The 20,678-nt window shown below is 46.0% G+C and overlaps 2 protein-coding genes across 3 annotated transcripts; both read right to left on the bottom strand.

The window, feature by feature from the left end:
- Positions 1 to 2,473: 2,473 nt before the first annotated feature.
- LOC114765838 (tryptophan 5-hydroxylase 1-like) lies at positions 2,474 to 12,327 on the bottom strand. Its single transcript, XM_028956318.1, has 11 exons — positions 12,196 to 12,327; positions 11,153 to 11,281; positions 10,899 to 11,067; positions 10,724 to 10,824; positions 10,385 to 10,452; positions 9,121 to 9,317; positions 4,825 to 4,960; positions 4,255 to 4,381; positions 4,084 to 4,179; positions 3,168 to 3,301; positions 2,474 to 3,080 (listed from the first exon to the last, which is right to left on the bottom strand). Exons 1-11 carry the CDS (start codon positions 12,277 to 12,279, stop codon positions 2,906 to 2,908), a joined length of 1,416 nt encoding a protein of 471 aa, XP_028812151.1. The 5' UTR covers positions 12,280 to 12,327; the 3' UTR covers positions 2,474 to 2,905.
- A 5,235-nt stretch (positions 12,328 to 17,562) lies between these two features.
- On the bottom strand, positions 17,563 to 20,367 carry mns1 (meiosis-specific nuclear structural 1). Of its 2 annotated transcripts, none has more exons than XM_028956767.1 (10): positions 20,271 to 20,364; positions 19,904 to 20,128; positions 19,668 to 19,795; positions 19,497 to 19,599; positions 19,182 to 19,411; positions 18,887 to 19,103; positions 18,703 to 18,810; positions 18,362 to 18,619; positions 18,152 to 18,277; positions 17,563 to 17,844 (listed from the first exon to the last, which is right to left on the bottom strand). In XM_028956767.1, exons 1-10 carry the CDS (start codon positions 20,271 to 20,273, stop codon positions 17,731 to 17,733), a joined length of 1,512 nt encoding a protein of 503 aa, XP_028812600.1. In that variant the 5' UTR covers positions 20,274 to 20,364; the 3' UTR covers positions 17,563 to 17,730. The 2 variants fall into 2 exon arrangements, with proteins under 2 accessions (XP_028812600.1, XP_028812601.1); XM_028956768.1 differs by having other exon boundaries at positions 17,731 to 17,844; positions 19,904 to 20,178; positions 20,271 to 20,367.
- Between the last annotated feature and the right edge of the window lie 311 nt (positions 20,368 to 20,678).

Genomic DNA, 20,678 nt, shown 5'->3' with positions numbered 1-20,678 from the left:
TGTAGGAGATCAGTCATTAGTTCACACTCTCATTTTTTAATCGTTGTTATTTCTGTGTTTTACACTTTTAAATAGTCCCTTTCTGAACAGCGTTACTGTTTTGCGCAGGACTGCATGTAAATGGATATCGGTTTGTGTGGTCAGAATCAGAATCGGGTTAATTGGACAAGTATGTGAGCAAACACATAGAAGGAATTTGAATCCTGTCGATGGCGTCTGTCCAGCATGTGGAAGCTTTTCTAACTCATCTAAGACTCGGGAAATCACAGAGCTGGAATCACTCTATCTTCCCAGCCTGCGACATGTGGAGGAATGAGCCCAGAGAGTGACCCTGAAATTTTAATGCAGGCCAATTGAGCTTTTCACAACCACTTGCCCACCAGCAGAGCCCAGATGGAGACAGAGGAGGACTGAGGGAGGAGAGGAGGCTGGTGGTCATCTGTGATTCAGCAGGGAAACCGAATCCTCAGCTCTGACCTCTGTTCCTGTTCAAGGTCACTGTGTATTCCTGTGGTCTGAGTTGCATTAAGTGTGCAGTGCTGTAATTCGTTGTGTAGATTGTCTCATGTAGATGTGAAAAGCAGAAAGTCTCAGACATTCGTGCCACTCGTGACGCATGTTTGATCAAAGTGCTCTCCAAGCATGATCTGAGAACATGCCAAAGAATGATGATTCGAAACTGCTCACAAATGTGCACAAATATGATGAGTGACCTCGATTTCGTGGAGAAATTAAATTCCTTCTTAATTTTTTGTTATAATCCTGATTTATATCACATTAAAATTCTAAAGCAGTTTCAACAACCACAAAGTAAAAAAATTAATGAAAGACGGATTACCGTGACAGTCTCCTGAGGCCGAGGAGACAGCCAAGATAAATATTTTAAACCAGATCCCCCTCATGAAGACTCTGACTGGCTGTGATATACAGCAGCCAGTCAGAGCATACAAGCTTTCCCTTTATATCCCACTCTGTGTCCTCCTCTGTGGGCATGTCTGCAATGCAGGGACCGCAGGAGCGGTAACCAGTAGTTACTTCTGCAATAAAGACGACTTATTTGTGCAGCTGAAAAATGCTTCCCAGGCGAGTTGTCCAACGACAACCTGAACTACAGTGACACCACACCACCTCCACCTAGTGGACAAGAGTTACCATCGCCATCCGTCCTGAAACACACACTCTGAGGCAGGGCTGAGGAGACACATGCTGCTAACATCTTAAAAAACTTAACATCTGACTTAAAAATGTGCTTTATCTGCATTTATTGTTCAATTCTTTCAAGCATTCACTTTACCTAACAATAAAGAATAATCATCATCAAACAACTTTACATATAACTAATGAACAAACCCTACTGCTCAAAGGTTTGTGATCATGAAAAAACATGAAAATTATTTGTCAAGTCAACTTCAAGTCAAGCCCACATTTGTTGATGCTATAGATACAGCATTTTATTGCTTCTTTAACCAGTGCAAATGCTTTCAGTTCTACTATAATAATTGAAAAGGGTTTTGTAATAATTAATAAAGTGTTTAAAGTGACACACTTGGGTTAACACAGCATTTCACTGGATCTCAAGATTAATTAAGGGGCAGTGGTGGCCTATTATGGTGAACCCATAATAAGGTTGCCAGTTCAAATCCCGAACTGCCACTGAGCAAAGCACCGTCCCCACACACTGCTCCCCAGGGGCCTGTCATGGCTGCCCACTGCTCACTAAGGGTGATGGTTAAAAGCAGACGACACATTTCGTTGTGTGCACCGTGTGCTGTGCTGCAGTGTTTCACAACTTAATTTAACTTGTTTCACTTTTACTTAATTGTTGCTTATGCTGGACTGGAGTTTTGAACAATGTTATGGATTTTATGGATCTTTTTAATGGACCAGGCATTTGTTTCCCAGCAAAATGAGCACATATCTAAACGACCCTTGTCTGACTTTTGAACGGTAGTGCAAATGTGCTTCAATATGCAAAAAGGTCTTGTCATAACATGCATCATTGGAGAATTTTTGGATAGGTGGGTATTCAGTAAATATTCTCTTAAGTGCGGCTTAACAAGAACGTGTTTGAAAAATGGTTAACAATGTAGACAAGACACATCAGTGGTGGCCTAGCAGTTAAGGAAGTGGCCCTGTAATCAGAAGGTTGCCGGTTCAAATCCCGATCCGCCAAGGTGCCACTGAGCAAAGCACCGTCCCCACACACTGCTCCCCGGGCGCCTGTCATGGCTGCCCACTGCTCACTCAGGGTGATGGGGTAAATGCAGAGGACAAATTTCAATGTGTGCACCGTGTGCTGTGCTGCTGTATATCACATGTGACAATCACTTCACTTTAACTTTTAAGATTAGCTTCTCCCTGGCGAGTAGACAGATGGCTCCCTCTGCTGTCCAGCACTGAAATTACACCTCCTCACAGGAGGAGCAGGAGATTTCATCCCAGCTTCAATTCAATAAGAAGATACACATCTTAGTTTGCTTATACGGTTAATTTATTTTATCTTTTATCGGGATTAGTCAATGCTTCAGACATGATATACGCACTGAAGAAGAGAATGTATATAGTATCATTTTATTACTGAACACCAACGATTTGTGAGAAATATAATAATTCCATATAAAGACATGTATCATGTTTTGTGGTGTGTAATTTTATGAATGTGCGCTGAGAGCAGATTACAGGCATGGGTGGAGGTAGCATTCATGGAGAAGCGTGGATTTTAGATTCTGGCCGCCTAGTGGCCAGTCAGGCTTTTAGCATTGAATTAGTTTGGCAGACAATCAGCACTCTTCCTTCAATTGCACCTGTCAGCGATGTTAAAAATGAATTTAAAATATGATCGAAGGGTAACAATGAAGTACTACAGTAACGTGTGACACGGGGACAGCTGCTGGGGGGCAAGGCCTCAAATGCCCATGTGTTTGTTGAGCCGCTGAAGGGCGTCGCCCACGATGTCCAGATCGTGCCTCAGCTCCTCCACCACACTGCTGATGCTCGGCATGTCCTTCAGCACGGCCACGCTCTGGGTGTAGGGGTTGTATCGTACTGTGAACGGCCGCTTGATGGTTTTGGCAAATTCCCTGTAGAGTTGAAAAAAAAAATGCATTAATTGAAACGTTTCATGCGCCACTGAGAGAAAGGTGACAGGTGCAGCCGGAAGTGCTCACCTCATCTTGCCCTTGGCCTCCTCAAAGCTCTCTGACAGAAAGTAGACGTCCTGAAAGGTGGTTATCAGGCACTCCTGCTTGCAGGTCACCTCAGGGTTAAATGGCAGGATGTTTGCATTACCGGAAAGGGCATGCTGCGAAAAGAAATAAAGTTTTGGTTAAATAAGACAAGACCAGTTTGTCATGTACTTTACTTTACTTTACTTTACTAAGCAGACGCTTTTATCCAAAGCGACTAACAGGAGGAAGACTCCAGGAATTCGCATTTGATTTCTGTACATTTTGAGTTTACAAAAAATAAGACCCTGATAAGTCAGAAAAAGAATATGCTGGGGAATTGTTAAGTGCTGGACAAATTTTTTTTTTTTTTTGCAGAGAGTATGCATGTGCATGTGTAAGTGTTAGATTTGTCTGAAATACTTTTTGAATAAGTGGGTTTTCAACTGTTAAAGGTGGTGGTTGTCTCGGCTAGTCGAATGGAGCAGGAACAAGTTGTTCCACCAGCCAGGGACAACAAAGGAGAACAATCGGAGACCCCGTAAAGAGGGAATTTTCAGTCTCATTTCATTTGCAGATCTGAGAGGGCGTGCATGAGTGTAGCTGGCTAGTATTGTATTGATATATAGGAGGTATTGATTACAGCCCTGTAGGCAACCATCAAGGACTTAACATGCGAGCAGCTACCGGAAGCCAGTGGAGAGAGGTGAGAAGAGGCGCGACATTGGTGTGTTTTGGCTGATTGAAAATGAGACGGGCTGCCACATTTTGGACCATCTGGATTTGTTAAAATTATTTACATTTTAAATTCCTTGTTAAATAATTTCAAGCATTTTGCATCTAGTTGGTAAAAAAGTTCAGCTGGTAAAAAATAATGAATCATCATCCTTGAAAGATGAAGATGTTATGAAGTTGTTACCTTCAGTTCACCTATTGATGAGAGAAGCCCTGCGCCATACGCCCGTAGTCGTCCCTCCTGTTTGCAGAGGCCAAACTCCACTGTAAAGAAGTAGCACTGCAAAATAAATAAATACAAATGTAAATGTGACATGATTTCAATCGAGGATATGAGCCACGCCCGTTTACTCACGGTGGCTAATTTCTGAACGGAGTCGTCAGACGCTCCCAGGGAGGCCAGGCCGAGCTCCTGGGAGAACTGGGCGAAGCTGGGGTCTGCCAGCAGGGGCACGTGGCCCAGAAGCTCATGACACGTGTCGCTGACAAACACACACACACACACACACCAGTGTTGGTCAAGGTACTTGAAAAAGATCAGAGGCTCTATAGGATAATAGTCATACTTGGTCTCACATACACAATAATATACTTGCACACACAATACTATACTCTTTCACAAACACTTCCATACCCTATTTCATGTGCAGTCATACTGTCCTTCATTTACTATTATACTCTTACACAGATCATACCAATGTACAAAGAACTATGATAGTGGATGTAAGACAGAAAAATAGTAAATGTAAGTCAGATTGTTAGTAAATGTAATAGAGAATGATAGTAAATGTAAGACAGAAAAATTGAAGTTCTTTTTACAGTGGTATGATGTTTAAATGAGTATGGTTCGTATGATAGTTTGAACTCTACGTTTTGAAAAGACCTTGTATGACATTTGACGTTCTGATCGGGGTGCAGTACTCACGGTTCTGGGGTGTAGAGCGGGTCGGACTGATGGCGCACGTACTGAGTGCAGTGGAAGACCCGGAAAGCCAGACCTGCTAGAAAATCGCGAGGGGATAGGTAGCCCGCTACTGGACGAATGGAGAACCCTGTACGCTCTGAAATACAAACACACCCAAATTAGTTCTCATGATGTCAACTGATATTAATATTTGAAATAATAATATGAATACAGTGTCAGTAACGTTTTCCATGATTTATCCAAAATTAACCGATGACATAAACATTTCTCGAAAAAGTATATGTCATATACCAATGTCAGAGTTATACGTCGTTCTATGCTCTTTCATCTTCCGGTTGAGGTTGCGCAGCCCGTCAATGGCCAACGTCAGACTGCCTCCTGCAGCTGTGTTGTTTGGATCGAATGAGCAGCATTGCTCTCCAAACATTGTGCAAACTCCTCCATTTTCAGCAAGAAACATTGTCAGGTGATCCTGTTCTGAAATGCCATGAGGGAAGTGGCTGACAATTGCCCATGCATGCCCTCAAAACCGTCTTGTGTCCAATTACCTAATTTTTAAACATTGTAGTGGATGTAGTTGATTCTGTCTACGTTCTTGTTAATCGTACATAAGACTGATTCAAAACCCGCAGCTATTTGATTTGCGCTTTTATATTCGTCAGGCACCCCCCTGGGAACCCCAATTGCATCTATGTATGTTGGATCAGTTAGCTTCTCCCAGGGCAGGGTTGACCGCTTCATCCTGTGCCAGTCTGCAGGTACCAGGCTGTTTAATTTGAACAACAGATTAGTTACATTTGTTGGATAAATGGACACTGGTAATAAAAGGGTTACTAGGGCACACAACCCGGGCAAATGGTCAAACAGTTTATTGCCTCCACACCACCACCATAAGTCACTTTGAGACAGCGGGTTAAAATAAGTCCCCACATTTTGTACCGTATAACACCAATCTCTCGGTGTCCCTTCTCCTAGTAGGTTCTGCCTTCCCATTATATAGATACATGTGAAATTTCCTTGTGCTATTTTACTGGAGAAGATAGGTTTCACTTGTTCTTTTTAGTGTGGCTCTCACGGTTGTGGGCCTGGTCCCATTCTGCTTTTCTCTACCCCTTTCTTTATCTTCTTGCCACTATACTGCTATTGTTATTAATAATTTAAGAGGGCCACAGTGCCTTCTTTACATGCTTCTAGTCTTGGAGAAGCCACCAATATATCGTCAACGTAAAGTCCCCCCACTCCCCCAGGTGGTTGAAATTTTGACATGCTGGCATGCATGGTTTGTGAATATATAGTAGGGCTTTCGCAATAGCCCTGAGGAAGTCTAGTATAGGCATATCGTGAAAGCGAACCAAAATTGACTGTCTGTGTCACTGGGAGGAAAATGCATTACTAATGTCGACCACAGTAAGTATTTGCGCCTCTGGTCACAACGTGTGTGAGTCAGGTACCCACAGAGCTCGTGGTGCTACTGCGGCCTTTACTGCCTGCAGCTCCTGCACCATTCTCCATCCTATTGAGGGAGCTTGCCTTTTTACCGGGAATATAGGTGTATTTCTGTAGATAAACAAAACTTAGACATAAAACAGAAAAATCAGTTCAGTTAGTCAAAGTCCAGTCAGTAGTGTCACAACATGATTTTTTCCAGTTAAACTTAGTCAGGTAAAATAATGATTGTTATCATTATTCTTTAAAGGCTCTTGGTCTCTGTTCAAGTAAACAAAAAGGGCACAGCGCAAGTTATGACCATAACATTGTAGTAATCTCTGGTGTCTATGCTGGTGTCTATTTCATGCTTTTTCAAAATGTAAACGAAAAATATTTTCCCATATTTCCTTTAAGGCTGAATAAAGTGGAAACCCGCTGGAAATCGCTGGGCTGATGCCCAGACAGCAAATTCTATTGCTTAAAGTTCAGTCCCAAACCAAACGAGAGAGAGAGAGAGCGAGAAGGAGGGGGAGGGAGAGAAGGAGGAGCCCCACACATACACTCACATACCCAAGAGAGAGAGAGAAAGATTAGGTCTGCCAGTACATGCAGATTCTCACACACACACACACAGAAGCAGGAGTGTCTCTTCAGAACTCCGGTCCTCCACGAAAACACATCTTACTCGCAATTTACACAGTCTGATATTCTCTATCTCACACACAGCGCCTTGTTGGCTGTTTTGTCTAGCCCTCCGATCACCCTCTGCTTCCCATATTTTAAACAGTCTCCCATTATACCCATTTCCTGAATTACTTTACTTTAAACTTTCTTTGACTGCTCTTTTTCCTGTACTTCGCCCATATGCGTCCCAGCAATGCCTGCATTCTGGTTTCCAATTCTGACCCATTGTGACTCAGAGGCTGTCCTCCTCGTCTTAAAGGGGACCAGTCACCTTTTACATGGTGCCCGTCCCGTCCCATTGCCTGCATATATATACCTGCCGCACTTCCCTGCCATTTAAGTGATAAGACTGTCTTACAGGGGAGGAGCTGCCGGCGCAGAGGGAAGCGCTGGTGGCTGCGCTAACAGTCCCATCGCCCCCTCCTCTTCTACTCCTTCCTCGTCAGCCCTACGCACCCCTCCCCTTTGCCTTCTCCTTATTCTTACATGTCTGTTTTATGGCTCCCTGAAACTCAATTAGACTTTTTACCCGTCAAATCCGTATTTTTTATATATTTTTGTTTTTCTTTTGGCTCTGGTTCACTGGATGTCTTACCCATTTTTGACCTTAATTTGGACCAGTGTGCTTTTTGTACCTAGGGTTTCCTAAAACACTGGTGTTCAGATCACAGGACAGTGTTAAAATACCTCTCGTGGTGTATTCAACTTCTACCTCAAATGTTTTGGGGTGTGAATACCTTGCGTAAAACTTCCACAAAAGTCACACTGTTCCGTTTCCTGTGATTTTTACATGGAGTGTCGGTCTAGCGACTTTCACTCCCTCTCATCCACACAAGCACTCCGCGGGCGCGCTCTCATACACCTGTATGAGTTTTACACAACTTTATTGGACTATTGAACGTTCTTTTTCACGGGCAGGGGAGTCCGTTTCCCTCGCGGAATTTAACCCTTTATGGGAGGAGTCCGCCCCTCCCCGCAGAATTTAACTGCCACCTGGCAGAGGAGTCTGCACCTCCCCACGGAACTTAACTGCCGCCTGTCACCTGCCAGAGTCTAGAATACCCAGGGTTTGTTTAAGTAACCTCTTGATACTTCAATTACCTCTTGTAACTTCTTTTTATGTAACCTCTTGTTACCATACCATTCATACCATTTAAATAGAAGTCAACTTACCCCGTGCCTTCTCTCAATCATAGAATTCCTTCAACCTCCAGACTTCCAGCCGACGGTCTGCCTACCAGTCCCCAAAGGGGTCTGTTCCTGACCCCTCTTAAGGAGTCAGCCTTGGCCAAGGTTTTTCTGGAGTCCGCCCCGTCCACTGGAAATCCTTTGGTGTCTTGGAATCCGGCTCGAAGGACCAATTAAATGTCAGAGTTATACGTCGTTCTAACACTTAAATAACTGGAGAAGAAAGACACGAAGCATTTGAATTCTTTTTACTTGCAAGGAGAGCGATCAGAGACGCACATTACAGCATGCCTCCAACAGCTCTGTGGTTTCTGACGTGCCTCCTCCTTTTATTCAATACTGGGTGGTACATTCAGACGTCAGCTGGGTTTGTTCCGAACATAGAAATTCGTAGAACTTCACTGTTGTTTATCTCATGATTGATGGTCTCCTGCTTTCTCCATCTGCAAGCTCTCTGCTCGCTGTTTTCCCAGGTCCTGCCAGGTCTCGTCACCTCGCCCCGGCGAACTTGTTTTGCAACACTTCTTTACTTACTTTACTTTACTTTATTTGGCAGACGCTTTTATCCAAAGCGACTTACAATGGGAAGACACCAGCAATTCTCGTCCCATTGCCTGCATATATATACCTGCCGCTTCTCTTGTTCCACGGTTTCTCTTCCAAGCAGCTAATGATTAATGTAGCTGATGTCTTTCAGAGTTTAACATTCCAAATACAGATGTAATACAAAAAGGGTGATTGCATGATAACTTATATACTTTTTCCAAAAACCAATATCAGTCTCACAATATCATTCTCACAGTCCTATTCAGGGCGGCCCATTTTGGGACACACCCAGGGTGGGGTGCACACACACAGTCGCCAATTCACCTACTGTACATCCCTTTGGATGGTGGGAGAAAACCGGAGAACCGTAGGCGTGAGGCCACATCTCTAACCGCCACTGCAACATTGTTATCTGTATTTAATGCAAACTCCCACTGGTTCTTGACTCACCCTTGAGAAAGCAGGACACGTCCTCCAGCTGCGGAATGTTGTCCTCCCTGTAGCCGCAGTGCTGCGACAGCAGCGGAATGTTCTGCAGGTACTCTCTGCACGCGTGTGTAGGGTAGAGCTTGTTGAGCTCCCGGAACACCACGCCCCATGTCTGCACCTCCTCCGTCATGAACTCCACCCGAGGGATGGGCTCTCCACTGTGATTGAAACACCATTTTATATTTGCTGTTAACCATGTACGTATGCACGTATGTACAGCCACGGGCCGCATCTGGCGTTCTGTGTGTTGGTTTTTTTGTTCACGCACTCAAAAAATGAACAGAACGCATACAGAGATCAGGGCTGCCAACTTTTCCAAAAACCTTGGAGTGAGATGGAGTGATGGGCGTATAATAACACTATACGTCTTACTATACAGTGCATCTGACTTTTTCCCGCATTTTGTTATGTTACAGCTTTATTCCAAAAACGATTCAATTCAATTCTTTCCTCAGAATTCGACACACAACACATAATAACAGCGTCAAAAAAGATTACTTTTTTGGCAGATGTATTAAAATAAACTGCCACCTAAATCTGGGGAGAAGGGCCTTAGTCAGCGAGTTGACCAAGAATCCAATGCCAACCATCTCTGCAACAATGTACCTGTCAGGCCAAATGGAAGCCACTCCTTAGTAAAAGTCACATGGACTCTCAGACCACGAAAAACAACATTTCTCTGGTCTGATGAGACAATGATTGAACTCTTTGGTATGAATGCTCCAGAGTACTCTTGAACTCAGACTGGGGCAAAGTTCCTATTCTCTGTATTTCATATAGACCCCATATATAGACTTCCACAAACTACATATCCAATGAGCAAACCAATCAACCGTCAACTGTTTTATAGCACTTAAAGTTACATTTAATGTTACTGTCTAGGCTTTGACGTCTGATTGATAATATTTATGTGTAGGCTAATATCTCTTTGCATACCAATAAAGTTTTTGAACATCATGGACTAGTAAAAGACTTGTACTAGTCTTGCCCAAGATGGTGGTTTTGTCCTTCGCAGTTTTATACTTTAAGTTAAATATTCGTATTATAACAAGCGTCATGTAAATCTGTTTCATGTAAAATGTGTGTGTGTATTTATATATTCATGTCGGGATACACATTATTTAGATTGTTATTGGTTTATTTTGTATATAGTGTTTCTCAGTGTACTGATGTCATCAATGATCAATAAATATATTAGTACAAAAAAAGAAATACATCAACTCACTGTTTGTAAGTCATGGCCAAGTCGGCGAAGTACTTTCTCCTCTTCCTGTAGACGTTGTCCTTAAAACCCTGCCAGGTGAAAAACAGAACCATGAATTATTTATCCAGAACAACCGGCACCAAATCCTGGACAACAGGAAGCTCATATTTACATTTACGGCATTTATCAGACGCCCTTATCCAGAGAGACTTAAAATCAGTAGTTACAGGGACAGTCCCCCTGGAGACACTCAGGGTTAAGTGTGTTGCTCAGGGACACAATGGGATTTGAACCTGGGTCTTCTGGTTCATGTCATACGCTAGGCTACCCCCACCCATATCAATGAAAAAAAGCACCAACCGGGTGGTCGGCATCCAGATCAGAGCCATACATCAGAACACGGTTGGCACATTTATCCAGGTCTGATATCTTCTTGGGGAACCAGGGAACATCGCTCAAATCTAAACAAAATGATAACTATTTTATAAATTAGGTTTTTAGGCAAAAAAAAAATGCTGCACAGTTTTGACCATACCATATTCAGGCAAGGAGCTCCGGTCCTTCGGGTCCATCTCGGTGAGTTTGAGGTGCTTCTGCAGGAGCTTGATGGTTTCCTTCAGCTGCTGAGAATCGCTGTTGCTCTCATCGACGAGCCCCAGCTCAGAGTTGCGCCGCTTGCGGGTTTCAGTGTTCAGATGGTTTTCCTGGAACGGCAGGCTGAGATGGTTATGTTCTGGCGTTTTGAGGGGTTGGAGACATTTCTCCAGCAGTGAGAAGATCTCGCTGTACCTGAAAAAGGTGCAGGGCCTTCACCAGGACCCCAATTTCATCCTTCAGACAAGAGATGGTGGATGCGTTTCCCTTCCTGGGCAGGAGGGTTTTGGTTTCCTCGGCTTTGCTAGAGGCAGATTTATTCACCTGGTCAAAGACACATGAACGTTAATCTCTGTAACATGAACATGAAGTCAGGCTCCAGGCAATCAATAGCTTAATTGTGCAATACGTGACTTTCAGCATGATTTGATGCACAATTGTAAATCTGGACTCATTTCAACCAGTTCATTTATACCTCCAGAAATCTAATATGCCAATACGGTGCTGTGCAAAAGTTGTAATGAAAAAAAGTGAAATAGGATTTTTTTTCATCTTTCCAATAACTCTGATTGTGATTAAAAGGCGTTTAATGTTGATATGTAGAACTGAGAACTGAGCGTGCCAAGCCTGTAAACGAATGAACGATCTCCTGCGAGCAAAAGTCTACCGATGGAGAACAAAATGGTATTGCTGCTCAGAGAAAGACACACATCATGTCATTATTTCATGAAAATAAGGAAAGTTCTGCAATGAAACACACAATGCTGCACGTGCATCAAAAGGGGCGTATTTTTTTATGTTTTAATATTCGCGTAAAAGCTAGATGTTTGGAAAAACTTGTGGATCGCTGAATTTAAAAAGAAATAAAGTTTTCTTGAGGCACAGAAAACTCTAGGCTGCCTTGCATCTGTCGTTTCATTGGAGACAATGTGGCAGAACGGGACAGATGTTCCCTTTGGTTGTTCCCTCCCAGTCTTTTGTTCCTGCTGGGTGCAGGTAGCACAGCAGGCGCCCTTCATGATGCCAAGGCCGCCGGCGCTGTGCGCTGTGCCCTCTGTCATCGGGTCGCACTAAGGGACATTTCATAGGCAAACTCACGCCGGGCGGGACGGCCTTGAACCCCCTACGCCCCACTCATCTATGGAGGAGACCCGGGAAACGAAACGCACCCAAAAAAAAAAAAAAAAAAAAAAAAAAAAAAAAATAGAGAGTTTAAAGTCGAGCCCGACGCTCCTCACCTCATGCTGCTTCTCCAGGCGGCCCGTGCTCATGGAGTCGAAGGACCTTCCCCTGCGCGGCCCGTCGTTCCTGCTGGAGAGCATGTCCGGGGATGGAGAGCCGCTCCGTGCGCTCCGTGCCGCGTTACCTGGCCGCCGTGGCGCGGCCGCGGACCTTAATAACCGGGGAGCGGGGTGGGGTCTGGTGGGGTGGGAGGGGTCTCTTTATCTTCTCCCAGCGATCGAGTTTATTCATCTGACAACATGTTTCCCCCTCCTAGTGTAAACTTACATATTCTGGAAAGCACATTTTTCTGAATTGTTACGATGAATTGCCGAGGAGGCGACAGTATTGTAGAAGGCGACGCTTTTTGGGGAGTTTAACCCCAAAATGATAGTGAAAATTCCCTGGGGGGGGATGAAGACGCTCCGATCTGTAATAAACCTGGTTATTTGCTGTTGGGGTCAACACTCTCCAGCAGCCCCGGACCTGCTCGCCTTGAGCAATCATGATCTTTTAAACATCGATTTCCGCGTCGTTTTATTCAGTTGAAACGGATCTAACCTTTTTGCAGTTTGCTTTTCATTGCTCCGTGTCAACAGCACGTCAGCACGAAACGTGCTGATGAATTGACCGGAAATCATGTGTGTGTGTGTGTGTGTGTGTGTGTGTGTGGAACGTGGGTTTCAGCACCACGGTGCGCTGAACAGCTCCTCCTCGGGGTTTTTTTACCTGTTGCCGGCGCAGGTGAGCTGCGTGGCCGGTGATGCTGCGTGGAGATATGATGTCGCTTGTTGTGGAAAAGTTGCCCCTGTGGCTTTCCAGCCCGGTGTCCCCTCCCGTGTCGTGAAAGGCCACCGCTGAGTGACTCTGGGCGGCGCGGTTACTCGGTGCTGATGGACGGACCGCACCGAGCCTGAACAGCGACGGGGAGTCGGGAGAAGAGGCGTGGAGTTCCACGGGGGTGGAAAGTCATAAAACGTTTGTGCGCCCCGCCATATCGCCGATAATGAACCGGCAAGTGTGAGCAATGGTTCTTTTTACGAGATCGAACCAGCAGCAATTAGTACAAAGAGGGGGAAGGGGCAAAATAACCAGCTGTGCTGGCACATGACTAACATCTCTCCTTCTCACGCGAACCCCACTATCCCCACCAAGGCCACCATCCAAGACACCCACACCAACCCTGCCATCCACACCAACTACATCAACCCCACCACCCACACCAGCCCTACCATCCACACCAACTACATCAACCCCACCACCCACACCAACTTCTCCATTCATACCAACCCTACCATCCACACCAACTACATCAACCCCACCATTCATACCAACCCTACCATCCACACCAACTACATTAACCCCACCACCCACACCAACCCCTCCATTCATACCAACCCTGCCATCCACACCAACTACATCAACCCCACCATCCACACCAGCCCTACCATCCACACCAACTACATCAAGCCCACCACTCACACCAGCCCTACCATTCATACCAACTACATCAACCCCACCATCCACACCAACCCTACCATCCACACCAACTACATCAACCCCACCACCCACACCAGCCCTACCATCCACACCAACTACATCAACCCCACCACCCACACCAACCCCTCCATTCATACCAACCCTGCCATCCACACCAACTATATCAACCCCACCAACCACGCCAACCCCTCCATTCATACCAACCCTACCATCCACACCAACTACATCAAGCCCACCACCCACACCAACCCCTCCATTCATACCAACCCTGCCATCCACACCAACTACATCAACCCCACCATCCACACCAGCCCTACCATCCACACCAACTACATCAAGCCCACCACTCACACCAGCCCTACCATTCATACCAACTACATCAACCCCACCATCCACACCAACCCTACCATCCACACCAACTACATCAACCCCACCACCCACACCAGCCCTACCATCCACACCAACTACATCAACCCCACCACCCACACCAACCCCTCCATTCATACCAACCCTGCCATCCACACCAACTATATCAACCCCACCAACCACGCCAACCCCTCCATTCATACCAACCCTACCATCCACACCAACTGCATCAACCCCACCACCCACACCAACCCCTCCATTCATACCAACCCTACCATCCAAACTAACTACATCAACCCCACCACCCACACCAACCCCTCCATTCATACCAACCCTACCATCCACACCAACTACATCAACCCCACCATCCACACCAGCCCTACCATCCACACCAACTACATCAACCCCACCATCCAAACCAAACCTACTATCCACACCAACTACATCAACCCCACCATCCACACCAACTACATCAACCCCACCACCCACACTAGCCCTACCATCCACACCAACTACATCAAGCCCACCACTCACACCAGCCCTACCATCCACACCAACTACATCAACATGTGATATGAACCTGACTTATTTGTGTCTGTGTCCCAGAATGAAGTTTCACGTTATCTATAGTGTCTCCCTGGTTTCCTGATTGCATGCATCTGTGTCCGATTGCATTTCTGTGAGTGTCCTTGTGCCCTGTTCGGAGTATTATTATTGTCAGTCATGCAATTGCATCCTTTTTTTCTGCCATGTCCTGCCACCATGACAAAATGTCTACAGATGGAGTACAATATGTTCTCAAACAATATGTTAATAACAAATTTGCATGCAGCCTGTATAAACGGTGGTTTGGCTTTCCCTGGTTTGTACTGGTGCCTGAGAATTTTGCTCAGTTTGGTATTTTTAACTTGGCATTGACGCATGAAGGAACTTTGTGTGTCTGTGCTGTGGCCACAGAATGAAGTTCAGAAAACCGTTGACTGACCGTGATGAATGTTGACGGTGAGATTAAGACACAAAATGTATTTGCCCTCCAAACATCAGCACAGTCTAATATAGGCCTGGAGACTGTCTCAATCAGCATGGGCTTCCTAACACAGTTACAGCCAATGAAAATTGAGCCTAATTTCTGCCCAGCCCATCAACAACTGCACCAAAATAGCATCAACCTGGACTATGGGCCATAAACCTACAGTTTACATAGGTTCTAGAAAAGGGCCAATTGTCATGCAGTGTAATACGTTTCAGACACGGAGGCCAGGACGGTGAGTGTGCCTTCAGGGGAGTAATTCGCATTCTGCTAATGAAGACGGAGGTGATGTCTGCTTCCAATCGGAGAAGGCATGAAGTGAGATGCTGACCAGAGTTTTCACTACTGTGGTCCGTGCATCAGTTTCCTTTGGGCCTCTGCAGGCAATCCCTGGGAAGGGACGGCAAGAAGGCTGGCTGATAGATTGCATAGACTGAGCGTTTTAGCAATGCATCTACACTGACAATTCTGAGGGGAATAAGTCTGAGGAAACATTCTGCAATTGCATGGGCACCAGTTGCAGTTATGCTCTGCAGTCAATGATGTTTCATTGACTGCAGTGCATGAAAGGCGCAAAAAGGACCATTTCATGGTAATAACTCCTACTTTTACTGTATGAAGGGATTGCAAGTAAACTAAACTGGTATCTTTCACTTAATATAAGGTACATGAAGAGTATATTAAATTTTAGATAGACCAAGTCAATTGACTTGGAGTGAACATCATGAAATGTTCTAGAACAGTTCTCTGGTTTTTACGTTTCTCAGGTTACTGGAACTGAAAACGCTTCCTGTGGCCCGGTCAACAGCGGAATATTTTCTGGAGCCAGTTCTCTTGTTATGCAGTAGCCATGGCTTGCTGAAGCAGTTCATTTATGCAGTGTGGACACAAGATTTAAAAGTAAATAAATAAAAAGAAAGACCGGTAGGCACAGGAAATTGCCCTCGCAGTGTAATGACCCCCCAGCCACGCGGCTTTTGGCGGCCGATTGGCTTTGAGCTAATTCCCAGAAACATGCACAATGTCAATATGGACAAGACAAAGGGCTGAACCCAGGGGATGGATTTAATTACAAAAGAGGCAGAGGAGAGGATGAGAGGATGACGCAGAGCTGATGAGCAGATGCATGGAATTAAGGCAGGAAGAAAAATGTCCTGCAGGATTTATTCCACGCGGTGGGTTGGGTTGGCGTGACACCCCACCCCACTGGCACCAAGCATCCCAGGATGGGCAACCCTCTTGTTAGGAAGAAGCGATGACGAGATTTATTCCATATGCACAAAGCATCACAGAGCAGATTGGCAGCGGTCAAACGGAAGCAAATTTCCAAGCAGATGAAGACTGGTCCACGGTCAGTGGGCAGGAGGCTCAGGTAGGGAAGCAGGACGTGACTGACAGCTCACAGGATGCTCAGTGACTGGCAGGGTGGTTACGGAGTCAGATGTGATCAGGCTCGTACCTGACATGGTGAGGAAGGCAACGCCCCGGGAGAACTGACGCACTGGCGGCCAACAAGCCCTTCACTGCCCGATTGTTAGGAACAGGAAGTCGTGCAAAACCCCCATCATGCACACTCCGAAATCAAAGGCACTTGATAAACATACTGGCAACGTCAGAAAAACACGTCGAGGTGTGAAATAATTTGTGTGGTTGTACTGTCCAGACTGGCCTTTTATTTGGACCCGGGAGGGCAAATTTGACTCACTGCACATAAAACCGCCCCCCACCTCCTCCCACTGGTGCTTTTAAAGTTTTTTTTTTCCAGGACCAATTATGAACAAAGTTCAGACAGAGATATGGAACAATGAACGTTGTTCCTTCACCAGCCAGAACTCACCATACTTTAGTGACTTAACGAGGCTCAAATTTGACCTTTCATTTATCCTGTTAGGAAAATGCTGGAGGATTATAAAATAGAATTATAAATAGAATCTTAGGATCATAGAATCATAAAAGCTGTTTGTTTGTGTTTCATGCATTTCTATGCTTTGATATACTTATTAATATGACAAAGGCACATGTTAAATCATAAACAACCTAGTTGTCTGTTTGTATAACACATACTGTATCTATTTAATGGTGGTACTGAAGTGATCAACATGCGTAAGTCCATTTTTTCCAACCTGCCATGTGAATCATTAAAGTATTAATGATCACCTAATTCTACTTAAGGGCTGGAACAAAGGACACCGGCAGTACAGGTTTCTTTATGGAATCCACGTGCTGGGGTGTTTGGCCACGGGACAGCGTCACTCTGCTGCTGACATCATTAGAAGGAACTGTAAATCTAAACTGAGAGGAAGTGGGTTAGACAGCCTGCAGGAAATGGGTCTGGATAATTAAAACCGGAAAACCAGGAAAAAGTTATTGGTTTGTTCAAGAATCAAGTCAGAAAGTACTTTTCTTTATACTAAATATTTAATCACACTATTCATATACAATTTTAAATACATTCTTAATTAACAAAATGAATATATTTAATGCTCGGCTCAAAAGTACATATAAAGTCAATAGTCCGCCTGTTAAAACAGTTTTTAACAAAATTCTGAGCAATGTTAAAGCATCCGCACATTGAAGTACGGTTCATTTACAGCAGCAATTGTGAAGCACTAGTAAAAGAGTAAAACGTGAGTCTGCCCTCCAGAGGTGATGAAGGTTATTGCTCATCATCTTCCCAGCCCTCGTCTGAGAGGATGTCTGCCTGCCGCTTCTGGAAATTCATTCGAAAGTCCTCATCAAAGTGGTTGAGGTCCTCCTCCCGGAAAATGCCCTGAGAAAGAGACAAAAAAATATATATGTATATATAATTATGGGGCAGTGGTGGCCTGTAATCAGAAGGTGGCACTGAGCGAAGCACCGTCCCCACACACTGCTCCCCGGGCGACTGTCATGGCTGCCCACTGCTGACCAAGGGTGATGGTTAAAAGCAGAGGACACATTTCGTTGAGTCACCGTGTGCTGTGCTCACTTCACATTCACTAAACATCATAGCTTGCACTGGGACTACTGGTTTGTTTATTTCAAGAAAGCATATTTTACTGATAAGACATACATAAATAACAGGACGGAACATTTACCTTTGGTAGGTACCCCAGCAGCTTAGTGGCATGTTGTCTGAGCAGCTTCTGCCTCTCCTCCTCGATGATCTGCCGACGCTGGGCCTCCCTCTCCTGCTCGAGGGCTTTCTCAGCAGCCTCACGTTCCTTCCAGAAACCAGAACATGACGTCAATAATACTGTTCATCGCAACCACACAGCGAAAGAAACACCCCAGAGCTGGAGCCGGACCTTGTCGGCCAGGTACTGCTGCCGTCTCTCCTCGATGAGCTTCTCCACGGCTCTCTTGTGCTCCAGTTGCTTCATGCGCCTCTTCTGCGCATTCATCTGCTCAATGCGGTCGTCTTCTGCAAACTTGGCCATCATCTGCTGCCGGAAGGCCTCCTCCTCTTCCCTCTCGGCCTGCTTCCTCATCTGCTTGAACGCCATTTGCTCTTGGCAGGTCTTCTGCAGCTCCAGCCTGTGGCGAATTCGCTTCTCCATCTCTTCCTGCGAACAACAGACACTTTTTAACACACACACACACACACACACCCAACGTGAATCATTTATCTCTGGTGGGTTCGGCTCACAATTTCCTTCTGCCTGGCAGCTTCGGCTTCCTCCTCCAGACAGAGCTCCTCTCTGATGCGCTCCACTTCCTCCCGCTGACGTCTCTCCATCTCCATCTTTTCTGCCAGCTGCCGTGGGCACAGATGCACGTGAGCATAAAATCATATTATTCAAATAAATAAAAACCGGCTGTGATCCTGCTACCATCTTGTGGAGGTTTTCTTTCGACTTCTCCCTCTCTCTGACTTTGGCCATCCTATCCTCCTCCATCCGCTCCTGCTGCTGGGCAAACTCCAGGATGCGCCTGTTCTCTTCCTCCATCTTCTCCCTCTCCACCCGCCTCCACTCTGCCTGCTGCCTCTTAAACTCCTCTACGTAGCGCCGGGTGGCAAGAACCTTCTCCATCCTCAGCTGACGCTCCCTGCAACGCATCAAGTTAGGGCCGACGGCACAAGTGACAGCAAGTGTACGCGGACCTCGCCAAAAAAAAAACACCCACATCCGGTCCTCCTCGTAGATCTTCCGCACGACCTCATCCACCACGAGCTTCTCTTTGAGGAACTCCTCGTAGGCCTCCTGCCGCCTGCGCTCCTTCTCCTCCAGCTGCAGCTCCAGCTCCTGCTGGTATCGCGCCACCTCCCCGTGGCGCTTCTGCTCCTCTCGTTCCGTCTCCAGGTTCGCACGCTCGCGTTCACTCTTCATCTTGCGAGCGGCGTCGGCCTCCTGCCTCTGAAGTAAAGCAACGAAATAACTCCGAAAAGCAATAAAATATGTCGTGCGCACGGTGATAGGACAACGTTTCCGATATACAGACCATCGTTTCATATCTCATGGCTTCCTTCTCGGCCACCTGTGCGGCCCTCTCCCGGTTTAAATACGCGGCCTTCAGTTTATCTTCCAGCTCACGGATCTCGAGACTGAAAGACACGACGGGCCGTGGAGTTCGTCACATGACCGAAGACCGTCACCTCAGATGTTACCAGACCTGTTCTCTTTGATGTGTTGCCTCATCTTCTCATCCCTCAGTTTCTGGTGGTTGATCCGGGCCACCTCCCTGGCCATCCTCTCCTCCTGCTCCAGCTGCTTCTCTCTTTGAGCTCTGGCCTGCTCCGCCTGCAAGAACGGCTCCTGTGGTTAAAATTTTATCTTTTTTTCTTCTTTTAACAAAATCCTGTCACTTCCCGTTCGTTCATTTTCTGGACATGAATTAAAAAGGCGTACACTGAGGAGCGCCTCCTCGATCTCCCTCTCGCACCGCTCGTCCTGCATCTGCCGCAGGTGGCGCTTCTGCTCGACGCGCTCCTCGCTCAGGAGGGCGGCGCGCATCCGCCGGTCCCCGGCGACGAGCCGCGACTGGCCCTCACGCCGCTCCTCCCGTCGCCGCTGGTCCGAGATCATCGTCTGGCGGCCGGGCGGGCCCACGTTGCGCCGCCGGCTCATGGGCTCCTGGTCGGACGCGAGCAGATGGTCGAATAGAACCGACGACGCGCCGGCAGCTGGACAAGTGAACTCGCCGTTTAACTGGCGCTTAACTAGCGCACGAATGTAAGAAGTCGGGTTATGGATGCCAAATGAAAAACCGGCTTACCATGGTGCCGGTTTGTATGTCGAGTTAGCCGAGCTGCCCGGCGCTAGCTGTTGTTTACGGTCTCGTCGCCCTGGCAATGTCGCCTTTTTCACCCAACAGTAACGGCAGATTTGATTGGCCGGGCCGGCTCCTTCTTCCGGACTTCCAGGTAGCCACGCCCTCTGTACATAAAATATATATATTTAAAATATTCTCATGATAAACGAGAGGGGGGGGGGGGGCGTGGATTTTAATAATAATAAAAGAAAATCTATACAGTTAGAATAGCTATATTAAAAACTATAAACATGATTCATTCTGAAAATGGCAAGCTTTTATAGGTATTGTCTTATTGTAACCAGCAATATGAAACTTGGTATTCTGCATTCAACTAAAAAAGGCCATGTGCATGTAAAATAAGTGCTTTTT

Source organism: Denticeps clupeoides, chromosome 16 (assembly GCF_900700375.1).
Source record: "Denticeps clupeoides chromosome 16, fDenClu1.1, whole genome shotgun sequence".
Taxonomy (NCBI): domain Eukaryota; kingdom Metazoa; phylum Chordata; class Actinopteri; order Clupeiformes; family Denticipitidae; genus Denticeps; species Denticeps clupeoides.
Note: the sequence above shows the minus strand (reverse complement) of the source record. Positions and strands in the feature narration are given on the sequence as shown.